The sequence below is a fragment of the Styela clava genome, chromosome 1 (assembly GCF_964204865.1).
Source record: "Styela clava chromosome 1, kaStyClav1.hap1.2, whole genome shotgun sequence".
NCBI classification, from domain to species: domain Eukaryota; kingdom Metazoa; phylum Chordata; class Ascidiacea; order Stolidobranchia; family Styelidae; genus Styela; species Styela clava.
This window is the reverse complement of record NC_135250.1, coordinates 20979433-20991654: the sequence shown is the minus strand read 5'-3', so window position 1 is coordinate 20991654 and position 12222 is coordinate 20979433. Positions and strand designations below refer to the sequence as shown.

The window sequence follows — 12222 nt, the reverse complement described above, 5'->3', positions numbered from 1 at the left end:
AATTCAATACACTAAATTCAATATCAGATAGATAGATAATTCGTCCACATTTTTTTAATACAGTTCAATTGAAAAAAATGATTTTAACTCTTTGCGCCCTGAGCCGCACTATAATGTGGATGGCGAGAAACACCCCCAACCTGAACCCCAGTATATTGCGGGTAAAATATGACGTCATATCTCCGCTTCAACGGGCACGAGGCATACGATCTTGGTATCAATCGTTAGTGTGTTTCGAGCCCGTTATTATGAGCTATCGCTCGAACCATTCGAGCGTATTGGGCGATTTAAAGGGTGTTCCCCTTTTTTGATATTTTTCTGCTTTTTTCTCTGCAGTTGTATGTTTGTTCATTGAAAATTGAAGCTCGTAAACCACCAAAAATAGCTAGGGAACATTCGTTCTTTGTTTTGAGACTTCAGAGTAGACTTTGGACTATTCATTTGTCGTCGACACAGGGAATAGTGTTTATGACTGCGGACGAGAGTCGTCTTTTTATTATTGTTATGCAGTTGATTTCGGTTCTAAAGGGATATTGTTATATAAGACGTATTTGTAAGTTTATGAGGATTCTGGTAGCTATAAATCAGACAAGGTACCGTAATGGAGAGTGAGAGCGATTTTGATGCAAGGTAAGTGCAATACCTGCATGCATTCTTCTGCTATTTTTTAAAAAAAATTTTCTTTATATTCTGAGAAAATGATAGTTTGTAAGCTGACTGTGGCAATTGTTTGAGCAAGCCTCATAGCTTGGACTTGTTATTAGTAATAATCCAGTCGTTAATCAACGCAATTTTTCTTTTAGTTCTGGTGACGAGTGGGAAGAGACGAGTGAGTCATCTAGCTCCGATGAAGAGGTTGTCCCAGTCCCGGCTAGGCGCTATGCTGCAAGCACTGAAGATGTACCAGCTGAAGCAGCAGCGTCAACGGGCGGAATGTTCGGAGCTTCGAGCCCTCGGCGATCACGAGTTTGCAGGGTGTGTTCTGAACCGGACAAAAAAGAAAGAGAAAGAGAAGGCAGTAGCAGAAAATTGAAACAAAAAAGGTCTTCATATTGGTGTGAGAAATGCCAGGTAACACTTTGTGTTACCCCGTGTTTCGAGAAGTTTCACACCCTCCCAAACTATTGGGAATAGGAATCAAAACTTATGTGCAATATTGTGATGTTGACTTTATCAGAGACTGTGATTTTAGTTGACTTTGCCAGAGACTGTGATTTTTGTTGACTTTGTCAGAGACTGATTTTTCTTTTTACGTGCACCAAGGTGTTTTATGTACATACTGTGTAATTCTTCATTTTCGCTATTATTATTTCGTATGCACACTTTCTTTTCACATTGTTTTTCACCACTGTTATTCACATTCTTTCAAAACTGACTGAGTTTAATTTTTTTGTGTCATTTTTTACTCGTATGTAAATATAAATATCTGATTTTTCGGAAACAAAATTTTCAATTTTTTCGAAAATTTCTGCCATTTACCTGAAATTCATCAGCCTACCATGACAATTTCATGTCAGTTAGAGAAAAACTGCAAATTTTCCCAATAAGGTTACACCTCTACCCTTCTTGTGAGTAAGTTTGATATGTGTAGTGTTTATAGTTTGTGTGTGAGTATTTTGTCTTTGAAAGTGGTCATTTTAGTCATATTTCGGACGAAATTTGAGAGCCGTAAAAAGTGTGTCAAAGCTGAGCCATGCCACTGGCTTGCTGTTAGAACAGGTGTGAAAAACTTAGTTTCCTGGTGCTGTGCTTGGAGTTGCCTTTCTAAAAAACCAAGAACTGTAGGGATTGGGCCTATGGTTAGCTTTTGACAATTTTTTAAAGTTTGTGAATTTTGTTCGAAAACGCCAGGAATATAGTGTTTTTTCGATATCGCGGTCCAGGGCAGAAAGAGTTAAATTAGCCTTAGCAAACGTTATTTTCATTGTATAGTTTCAACTGTAGGGAAAACCAAAACCCACAATGGAATCTAACACCCCTATTTCACGGTACTCTCGATTGATATTTCAAGATTTCAAGAGGATTTGAAGTATCTGTTACTCCATTTTCTGGTTTTCTGAAGTACTAGCCCACAACAATAGAAAACACCATAACATTATCTGGTCCCACAAAGTAATTAAAAAATTCCCTGTGTTACAGAAAAATGAACCCATTTATTTGCGCTCGTCTATTTTGTCTCGTGCTATGTGTTTTGTATATTTTTGCAATTTGCCTGTTTTGGGCATTCGTACATATTTAGTTTTGCAATTTTATTACCTACAAATTAGCCTTTGTTGAGCCAGCATGACCTGCCAATAATTGGAGATTCAAGACGAATTTTCTTCTGGTGTATAGTTATAGATAATCACAGCTCCCAACCACACAAACGACGAGTCGGCTATAACTTTTATATTCTAGTAAAATTTATTTGTATTTTTACACCGAAAAATGTAGGTGTGTTTGGATCTTAGGTTTAATTTTCACTCCTACTAATTTTGGTATACAATTACTCGTTCAATAAAGATTTTAATTACTGATAATGACAGATTACTCGGAAAATCGTTTTCTACGTATTTTCATAAAGAAGTCTCGTGCTATCACTTCAAAATAATGTAAAATTCCATACATATTTTGTAACTCTCGAGTGGGAAATAAAATTAATGTTATCGCCAGCTAACATAATACGATATCACGAGATAAAACGAAACGTAAATTTACGATTTTGTTGTGTATGACTAGAGGTTGAAGGGTGATTTCTTTGGGTCAATCCTTGATAAATCTTAGAATGGTCTTCTAAATCCTATTAGCACTTCTGTTCGGTCAAAGTTGAAATGACCCATAAAATTGAAATATATTTTTTTCGAGTAATATTCGTTTTGTCGTCACAGCTACATTGGTTTGATTCAATGATAGTAATTTTATAACAAATTATACTGACTTTCTATGCAGTTATTTCCATGTTAATGTATAATGTGCGATCCTCAAAAAATATTGACCATTAAATTCCGATAACATCAAAATTTTTTTTAACTTTTCACAGGGAGAAACAAGATTTCAACAGCTGTGGTGATAGTATTAAAAGTAGTGACAGTGGAATCAGCAGACCTTCATCGAGAGAAACAAATTCCTCGTCAAGTTTTTTTCCCCCTTCAGTATTCAGCGACTGTGTATCAGCGTCTTCACAAGGTAAGCGTATGATTCGTTGTAATCCTTCGGTGTATAGGGTTCTAAATTCCAAAATTACACTCAGAGTTCACATAACCACTATATTCGTTTGCATATATATGACTTTGAACGTATATGTAATTGGATATTTCTGTATAGGCAGGTCATTGCGTGTTTCAATAATATTCTTAATCTAAAACACAATTAGGCGCAACATTTTTGTGTCATTATTTTGTGTTTTTCAATCACACACATAATTCACGTGCCATCTATATTCTTGTGTTTATATGCAACTTAAATATATATGTCAATGAACATTTTGGCCATTGTGTGTTTTTAGGAATCTAAATCATTAAACTACATAGAAAAGCACACAAAAATACGTATACGCTTTATGTGTCCTAATTTTGTGTTTTCCAATTACACACAGAGTCCCCATATCCATCATTTTTGTGTAGTAATATGTGATTTTGAAAATGTGCAATTGCTTATTAATGTAAATCTACGATCATTGTGCATTTTTTTTTAAATCAATAACACATGAAAAGAAACACGAAAACACCGTCTTTTTGTGGGTGTAAATTTTTTACTTCTAATCTACAAAAACAACACCTAAACCTTCTAGATCAATCTACTTGAGTCATTACTTTCATTTTTACAACGATGTGATTTAATTATAAGTTGTTGTCTGAAAACAGTACAAATGAAATCACCTGTGGTTTGAGATCAACAATTTACTTTCCCACTTCCGCAGAAATAATAATAATAATGTAATAGGTCTTCCGCGTCGCGACAGTGATAGATACGTGAAAATGCCTTTTGGCAATATTTAAACAAATTGTTGTTGTAATTTGTAACCGAATACACACACCCTAAATCCTGAAATTGATGTAGGTATTTATTACATTTTAAAAGGCTTGTTATGCAGCATATTATGCAGTTATATGGATTCTTTGAGTAAATAAAGATAGGAATTTAGGGTAGGAGGTTGATTACAGGATAAAGAAAAGTCACAAAAAAATTTGAAGCACGGGGAAAGCTGCCACGTCCAGTTTGTGTGAAAATAATTTATCAACTACGAGTCGTCGGGGTGGTTGAATGAGTGAGATAGTTTGAATAAACGTCACTGGATACTCCCGTAGAGTGTGTACCAGGTTAGGGTTAGGCCATAATTTTATTCCGATTTTCCCTATTTTAGTTCTATTACGAGTTCGGGGACTGTCGGTGTTAGCCAAATGAATATACCCCCTGCCCATAGGTTTCAGTCCCTTTACACAACTTGACGTAAAGTAGACGAACAAAATTAGTTGCTTCCATATTGGTACACACACTTCTGGAGCCCCCGTCGTTGAGTGAAATTTAGGTCTATACTCCTACAATAAGTGGCTACCGCTAGAAGGTTGAAAAGAATTTACATGTTTGCGCTGTAACGGGATTGTAAAATAAAAATGTTGGTTACTATAATATGTTAGTCTTGTCATATTCATTTGCCACAGTTTTGCTTATATTATACGTTTTCTCTGTCGGTTTCATACTATAATGCCTCTGGAGGATTATTAGCCGATACGATTTTATCGTTAATTTTATAACATATTGATATGCTATTGTTTTACCAGGACTCTTTTCTCCGGATTCTTTATTTGGTAGCATGGGGTCTTCAGGAGATCGTCCGCCACAGTTTACTAATCAACCACGACCTCAAGTGGTCGAAGAAGCGGAATCCGTTACTTTTGATTGCAAGGTAGAAGGAAGTCCGAAGCCAACAGTATCCTGGTTTAAGGTGAGAAAGACGTTTTTTAAATGCCTTCGGCAAATATACAGTATTTTGGATCAGCGTCTTATGTAAAACAAGACCCATCGATTTTTCCACCTACTTTACATGCTGAGTTAGGGCATTTCCTATATTGTGTGCCCAAATTAGATTAAATATCTGTATCCAATTTCGGTTTAGCTATAGTTACGGTTCAAGTCAGATAGTCGCACAAAAGTTGTTTTCGCAACCCCAAATTTTTAATACTCGATTATTGATATACACGTCATGAATAAATGGGGCCAAAAAGATGGGTTTTATAAAGACTATTGTAAGACTGATACCGTTGAATAAACTGCTATTTTCGAACATGCAGCATGACCGGAAAAGGGGCTTTCCGTTTAAAAGGGGATTGGTCATCATTTCTTTGCACGGAATTTGATCTAATAGATAATATTTTCTATGTCGATAATACATTGCCTATCCCTGAGATAGAAACAGCTCATGATTCATCATGTAACAATGATAATACATACTTTGTATATAGCATCGCTTCAATACCTAGTTGGAACTGAAAATCGCGTTGTCGAATCGGCAAACCAAAAATTATAATTACTTTGACATATTTCCGTAACGAGCAATGGGGAGGTACGATTTGGCAGGGTTACCATTTGAATATTTAGAAACGGAAATTAATTAAAAAGAAGTTGTTGACATGAATGCAAATAAATGATAAATGCATGCGAAACTAGAAAAATATTAGAATTTGTGTAATGACGCCCAATAGCAAAAGTTTTAAAATACTAACATAGACAAATCTCTTGATAGTCAACCTTTATATTATTGGGCAAAATATATCAGCTAAAAACTTGATAGAAAGGTTTGGCCAATCAAGATGAAGCAAAAACTTTTGTTAAAAAAGCAGAGGTATTCTCGAATTATTCCGTATAGAAAGGTATTTTTGAATTGATTCAGGGGAGGATGCAAGAACACGGACAACAATTGATAAAAAATAAAGATATTATTTACACATTCTGTCACCGAAACTCTTCTATATTGATGGTATTTATGTATTCTTTTGTGTTGAATAGCGCGAGTAGACAACAGGAAAATCCGTGGCTTTCTTGAGGTTAGGATCAAGTATTGAAATTGGGGTCGCATAGAGCGTCATTTGTGGTTGGATTGAGAGAACCTCTGTTTTCCCATAAGTATATATTCTATTATTTGCCGAACAAGTTTATATAAAGTTCATGCATTACTGGATTAAATTACTGTTTCAAATGGTAAAGGTAGCCTGGTATTTTGACCCAAAAGTTTAGGAAAGCTAGGATAACTGTATTACCATTTCTCCTTCGTATATAAAGAACACGTGCGAGCAGTAAAGTATACGTTTTATGGTTACCGAAAAGCTTCAGTTCATGACTCTATAATCCTTCATATTCTTGTTACCGGTAACAATACAGATTTTATTACCAATTTATTTGTCTGGAGGCTTGTTGAGCAAATTTGTGTCGCTTTCGCGTAGATTCAAGAACGTTATTGTGTTATGGTAGGTGCATACGTTGTGTAGGCAGTGGGCGAATAAAAATGTTTTAGGTCATCTATATTTTGTCATAATATGACTTAGCAGCTATAGTCATTGAGTAGGTTGTTGATTACGGGCAACTGAACATAGGCAGGTTGATTTATATTCGTCCAAACTTTATTATGATCTCACCAGATAATGCTACGCGCAAAGAAGTTTGGTGATCGTTGTTTAGTATGTTTACAAATTCAGGTGTTTATAAGTAGGCTTTTGTTGTTTGTATGACTGAAGATCTTTATGACGTCATTGGTGACGTAATAATCTATTTGATGTGACTCATTCAAACTCAAAAGGCCAATTGTTCGAGATACCTCAACCGATTCGTAATTGTGTGAACGTTAGTTATTCGTCGGTATGTTGGGCAGGCTAGGTTCTTTCTAAAAAAAAAAAAAACGATTTTAGCTGATATTTAAGAATAGAAAAGTTTAACAATAGATTCTTTTGTAAACAAATTGACCCAAAAAACAACAGATAGCCTGTCCGATTCCTTTATAAGAACAACGAACAATGGCCAGCTATGATAACCGTCGCTGGTATAATTGGTCGGTTGGAATAACTTGAACCGCTTCAATAGTTATTAGAAAATATTTCATGATATATTTTTGGTCATGCATAATCATACTTCATAATCATACTAGTCGAAATTTATGATCGTACCAATCCCGATATAACCAAATTATATACCCCCCTTTTCAACAATGTGTAAATTGTAATATATTTTGGGTATTTGTGGCGTTGTATTTGTCGTGTTCCCTTTTATATCTAAAAAAATGATATTTCGTTAATTTGAGTATTATTAAAAATGGTCTTTTGTGGGTGAACACTCAAATATGTAGAAATGGTTCTTTTTGTCTGAAGAGTCGTCAAGAGCGCATAACCTCGCCAATAGTAATATGTGTATGATATGTTTTGTACCAGTTTTTGGTTTAGCGTATCATTAATAGTGACGCATGGTTTGAAGGAGGTTTAGTGCAGTTTCGTGATCCGATTTTGAACGAATAGATTAGAAGTAGATTAGATCCTGTTGGATTATTTCTTCGTTTTTTTTTCGTATGGTCAGTCCAACGATGCAACCCAAGCTTGGATCAGTGTGTTACAGATTCGTCAGTGGCGAATTGGAGATCAAAAATTTCCCCGGCAAAGTATTCGAAAAAGAGAATGTAGAAAGTTATATTTGAAACTCAATAACATATTGTTGGCGTTCGCTCCAAACAGCAAATATGTCCTATTCACTATTTTTTATCACTTCATTAGCAGAAATATGAGAAGGAAGATAACACATGCGCTAGTTCATTTTCGCGCTTACGTCCTTGGCAATCCTATGAATTTTTTGCATAGCAGCATCCCTTGTGACCCCACCCTTAATATATACCTAATTTCCGCGTATTATATGCCAAAATTATGGTACGTATTTCTAGATTGAAATTCTATACCTTTTGAGTTGTTTTATGCGGATTTCGAAAGCTAATCGCGTGATATGATAAAATTTCTTCTACCACATAAAATGGCTCTTAAATTGCTTTAAACTCCGGCTTAAGGAAAATGACCTTCGTCTCGAGTTACAATCTCAATGTCCATTTAAGTATGCACTAAGTATTTCTATACCTTATCATGGTTCTATGACTTATCATGGTTAGTGGAATATTATGTTCGAATTATGTTTGATCATACATATGGAGTAGTTTGTTTAACAATGCTCGGTCGGTCAGGTATGATATCGTTGAAATCTGTTTATGTATATACTTGTACACAGAATTTTCTCATGTGCGCTCCCGATTTGCCCTCAGGCTACGTTTCAGCAATTTTTCACGTGTAGTGTTCCCTATTGTATGAATTTCCGAATAAACAAACAGTTAGAACGCATTCAAGTCGGTCCTAAGAAGGGTTACGCATCTGTAAATTACGATTCACAATCGTTTTGTAGAGTAAATTAAAGTAATTGAGCAAATTAAAAAAAAAATTGCAATATTTTTTTACCAAAAATTAGATTAAAGGTGTCACTGATACATTTTTCATGGCAAGTTGAGCAGCGTGTGGCTTGTAAAGTCATAGAGATTGAAATTATAGGTTGTCAATGCGTCTTGAGTATTTGTAAGTGTTCTTGAGATATATTTATTATTGCATCCTGTATTTTTCTATGCGGCTTGTTTGGGTGGGGGCCGTGGCGTCGTCTGCGAGTTCGAAGTATTCGAACTTTGTTTTGTTTTTTGGAAAATTGGCAGGATTTAAAATCAAGTGATAATTTTGGTAGAAATTGATACTTTGTGTGGTTTAGAGTAGAAATTTGTGGAAAGGAAATATGAACAACATTGTTTGGGAGAAATGATATTTTTGTATTTTGTAGAAATATTTGAGGAATTATGGGTAAATGAGCACATAGGCCGGAATTGTAAATTCAATTTGTATTCACTTTATCTGTATCATATAGGCCATTTATAACATGCTGTCACTTTTAAAAGTCATTAACTTTTTTAAAGACTCATTTTAATCGATCTGCAGTCATGATGGAATGACGTGCATTTTTTCCTCTAAGATTTTACAGTTTCAATATGACGACGTCGTGATGGTAATGTTGAAAAATTGTTTTTGTATGTTGAAATACTAATTCGGGGCTGGTATGACTGATTAACTGGTACTTTGCAAAATCCAGTAATTAGTTTGAAATTATCGTTTTTCGATAGCGATTTTATTAAGATGGATGTACTTTGGGTTGTTTTGACCCAAAACTCATGAAACTCTCCCCACAAAATTATTAAAACAGGCCGAGGATAAAAACCGACAATCATGTAAAAATTCTCCGTTTGTGTAGCGTGCACTTGTGGTCAAAAATATTGTTTTGTCCACGCAAATCTTCAGTGGTGCGTTATTGCGCAATATAATTTCGCAAATGAGCGGCGAACTGATTCAAGCACCATTCCAGTTTGAGACTTTTATATCATATTTGATTTGTGTGAAAACTTTCCGTTGATACGTTAACCCGATTATTCATTAGTAACATATTTATTTACACTTTGAAACTTGTCAAAATTCCAATATTTCATTAAGATTAATATACAGATCATTCATGTCTGGGATACACACGATCAAATTTAAAAATTTCAATTATTTTCGTACCGTACTTGGCCAAAGACAACGTGCAGACGCAACTTCTCAAGTGTAAAACTGGGCAAATAAAATGCTTGGATAACTTCACAGCCCTGATTTAAGATGCTAACTGTATATTTGTATTGTGCGGTTGCCATCGCTTGTTAGCTAGTTGATTGTGTTATTTGTGAGAAGGCGGAGGATTTTGAATAAGAAATTGTACAGCATTGAATTACTTTTCAAGAGATAAAGAATTAGGAGTTTTTGATAGTTATTGGAAACAAAGATGGTTATATGGGATGTCGTGTGGCAGCGAGTTTTGCTTTTAGGGCAGCATATATGCAAGATATAAATATTCGAATTTCACTTTTTTTTGGTTTCAATTTCGAGATTTCTGTATCTTCGGAAAACTCGATTTATAATTACCATTGGGCATTAATAAAAACAGTTTTCTTCATTAGGTATGGAAATTTAGCAAGCTCTCAGGATATTTAATATCAATGACTGATATTTACTACTCAATTCTATCAGTTTACTCATAGTTGGTATTTTTAGCTATTCTGTGCTATTTGAGTATAAAAATTTTGCAGAATGTATAACTGTTTCACCGTTAACGAAACAAAAGTAACCGATTAATCGCTGCGAAAAGGAGAATACGATTACCCCTAATGAATTACTTGAGTTATGGATCCAAAAAAAACAAAAAAAAACATGAACATTGGTTTTTATATTTCAAAACATGGAAATTGATACATAAAGATTCAGTTAAAAATGTTATAATTAACCACAAAAATGCGGTCAACTGACCAACCGTTCCATCATCACCATCCCTAATATTATTTTAGTTACGATGGTGGTATTATTTGTATTTTTTAGATATATATAGTATCAATCATTCAAGGTTATCTACCGATACATTGCTTTCTGATTTATGATTATAACATTTATATATCAGCCATAGTAATCTTTTCATAACAAGCGATCATATTAGGCTAGGAACCTAACGAGGCGTATCATTCTGTAATAATTGCCTTCGATTTTCAATGAAAGACAAAGCTCATAATTCAAAAATTAAGACTTGTGTTGACCAACAGATTATAAACGGTCGTTCAGAATCGTGTATAGGACAGATGGTACTTAGTAGATATAAAATTTCACATGATTGAATCTGATTTTTAAAATTCCCATTACATTTCGAACAGATATTTCAGAGTTCGGACCAAATTCCGTTTTCACCAAGTTACTACGATAAGAACTTTGTCGGACGTACCGACGAATTAATTTTAGTGTGCTATTGTGTATGATAAGTTTCAGAGTCTGAAGATCGAAACTTCGAACAAGAAACACACATTGTTTTTCAAAATGTTCTTGTTTCATATTTGCTACTGATAACGTATAAAGATAAAGAATTTATTTATTTTATATAGTTATGCCCTTTACCTCAGTTCAGCATCAGAAATATTGCAAAAATGTTTGGAAATCTAACACCGTTCCTTTGGAGAAAACGTTCTTAAATGTTGATAGATTTACTTTTTTAAGAAGATATTATATAAGCTGGTATACTGGTATAAAATTACACATATAAGCTTACGGCTTTGCGTAAATTGACGCGGGCCTAGTCTACCGTGTAACGAATTTTGGTATTTTTGTTTTTTTAATAAAAATCGCATATTTTCGAAAAAGGCGTGTTTTACGCTCGATTGAATGTGGTTAGCCTACCTGTCGTCAGTAAAGACGAAACTGTCGCTGTTCTGATGACCTAGAAAGTTCTCATAGTGCAGCGATATGTATCTTTCGACATAAATATATTTTTAATCTATCTTTTGGTTGAATTATCGAGTTCTTTTGATAAAGTACAACACGAAGCATGGGCGATACATGAGACGCAAATCTCAGTGCAGTTTATTAGAGTAACATGCATGGCTGATTGAATACGATGTGCGAACTCTCAACAATAGACGAGATGAACCTAGACTGATTTATACGTTGGGTGGGCGGTTAGCGATTAAATGAGTTGGAATGTTATGATTATGTTCATAAAGGCAGTGTGGTTAGAAGGGTGTAAATCGGTTAATATGAAGAAGGAATATGGAAGTTTCAATAGGTCGACCACTGCTTTCCTGTTATAGGTAATGAGGCCCGATGCGGACATGTGAGCCAACTTTGTTTCACCATATTATTCCAAAATAATAACTTCATTGGATAAAATAGACTAATGCCTCAGAAATGGGATTGTGTTTAGATTGTCAGGTGAATTTGTTGTCTGGGCTCCCTTATGGTTACTAGAGAATAAAATATGATTTTGGGGTTGCGTTGATAAATAGAGTGAGACACGACAACTGAATAACTTTTTACAACTGTGAATTTATAGTTTATTTGAATGAAAACAGATCTGCAGACCATTGCTTGTCGAATAAAAAGTTGAAAGATACAATTATGTATTCCCGCTTTTCTGTAAAAAAGTACCAACATTTCGTAATAAAGACCTTTAAGCTGTATTTACTCACGTCATTATTTCTACTCGAAGACATAACTGTTGACCATGCTTGTTTGAGAGATTGTCTAGGCAAACTTTTTTATTTCCAACATTAAACATAACGAATGGTCGTTAATTGCGGACAATTCAGATTTGTTTACAGCACTTCGATAAGTCGCTATG

At 34.6% G+C, this 12222-nt stretch overlaps 2 protein-coding genes across 3 annotated transcripts in view; both read left to right on the top strand.

Moving 5' to 3' along the window:
* LOC120341953 (uncharacterized) overlaps positions 1-12222 on the top strand; it is a 130938-nt gene that overhangs the window by 17296 nt on the left and 101420 nt on the right. For both annotated transcript variants that reach the window (XM_078111550.1, XM_078111556.1), the window contains 2 exons: positions 3020-3165; positions 4761-4924. In XM_078111550.1, coding sequence (XP_077967676.1) covers positions 3020-3165; positions 4761-4924 — 310 coding nt within the window. The remainder of the gene's footprint in view (positions 1-3019; positions 3166-4760; positions 4925-12222) is intronic.
* On the top strand, positions 78-1898 carry LOC120339040 (uncharacterized). Its single transcript, XM_039407084.2, has 2 exons — positions 78-630; positions 804-1898. Exons 1-2 carry the CDS (start codon positions 602-604, stop codon positions 1132-1134), a joined length of 360 nt encoding a protein of 119 aa, XP_039263018.2. The 5' UTR covers positions 78-601; the 3' UTR covers positions 1135-1898.

What these genes read in the sequence shown, in the direction of transcription:
- LOC120339040 (XM_039407084.2), top strand. Translation starts at nt 602, where the DNA reads ATGGAGAGTGAGAGCGATTTTGATGCAAG. An exon ending in GAGAGCGATTTTGATGCAAG is followed by an intron (nt 631 to 803) that starts GTAAGTGCAATA and finishes TTTTTCTTTTAG; the next exon opens with TTCTGGTGACGAGTGGGAAG.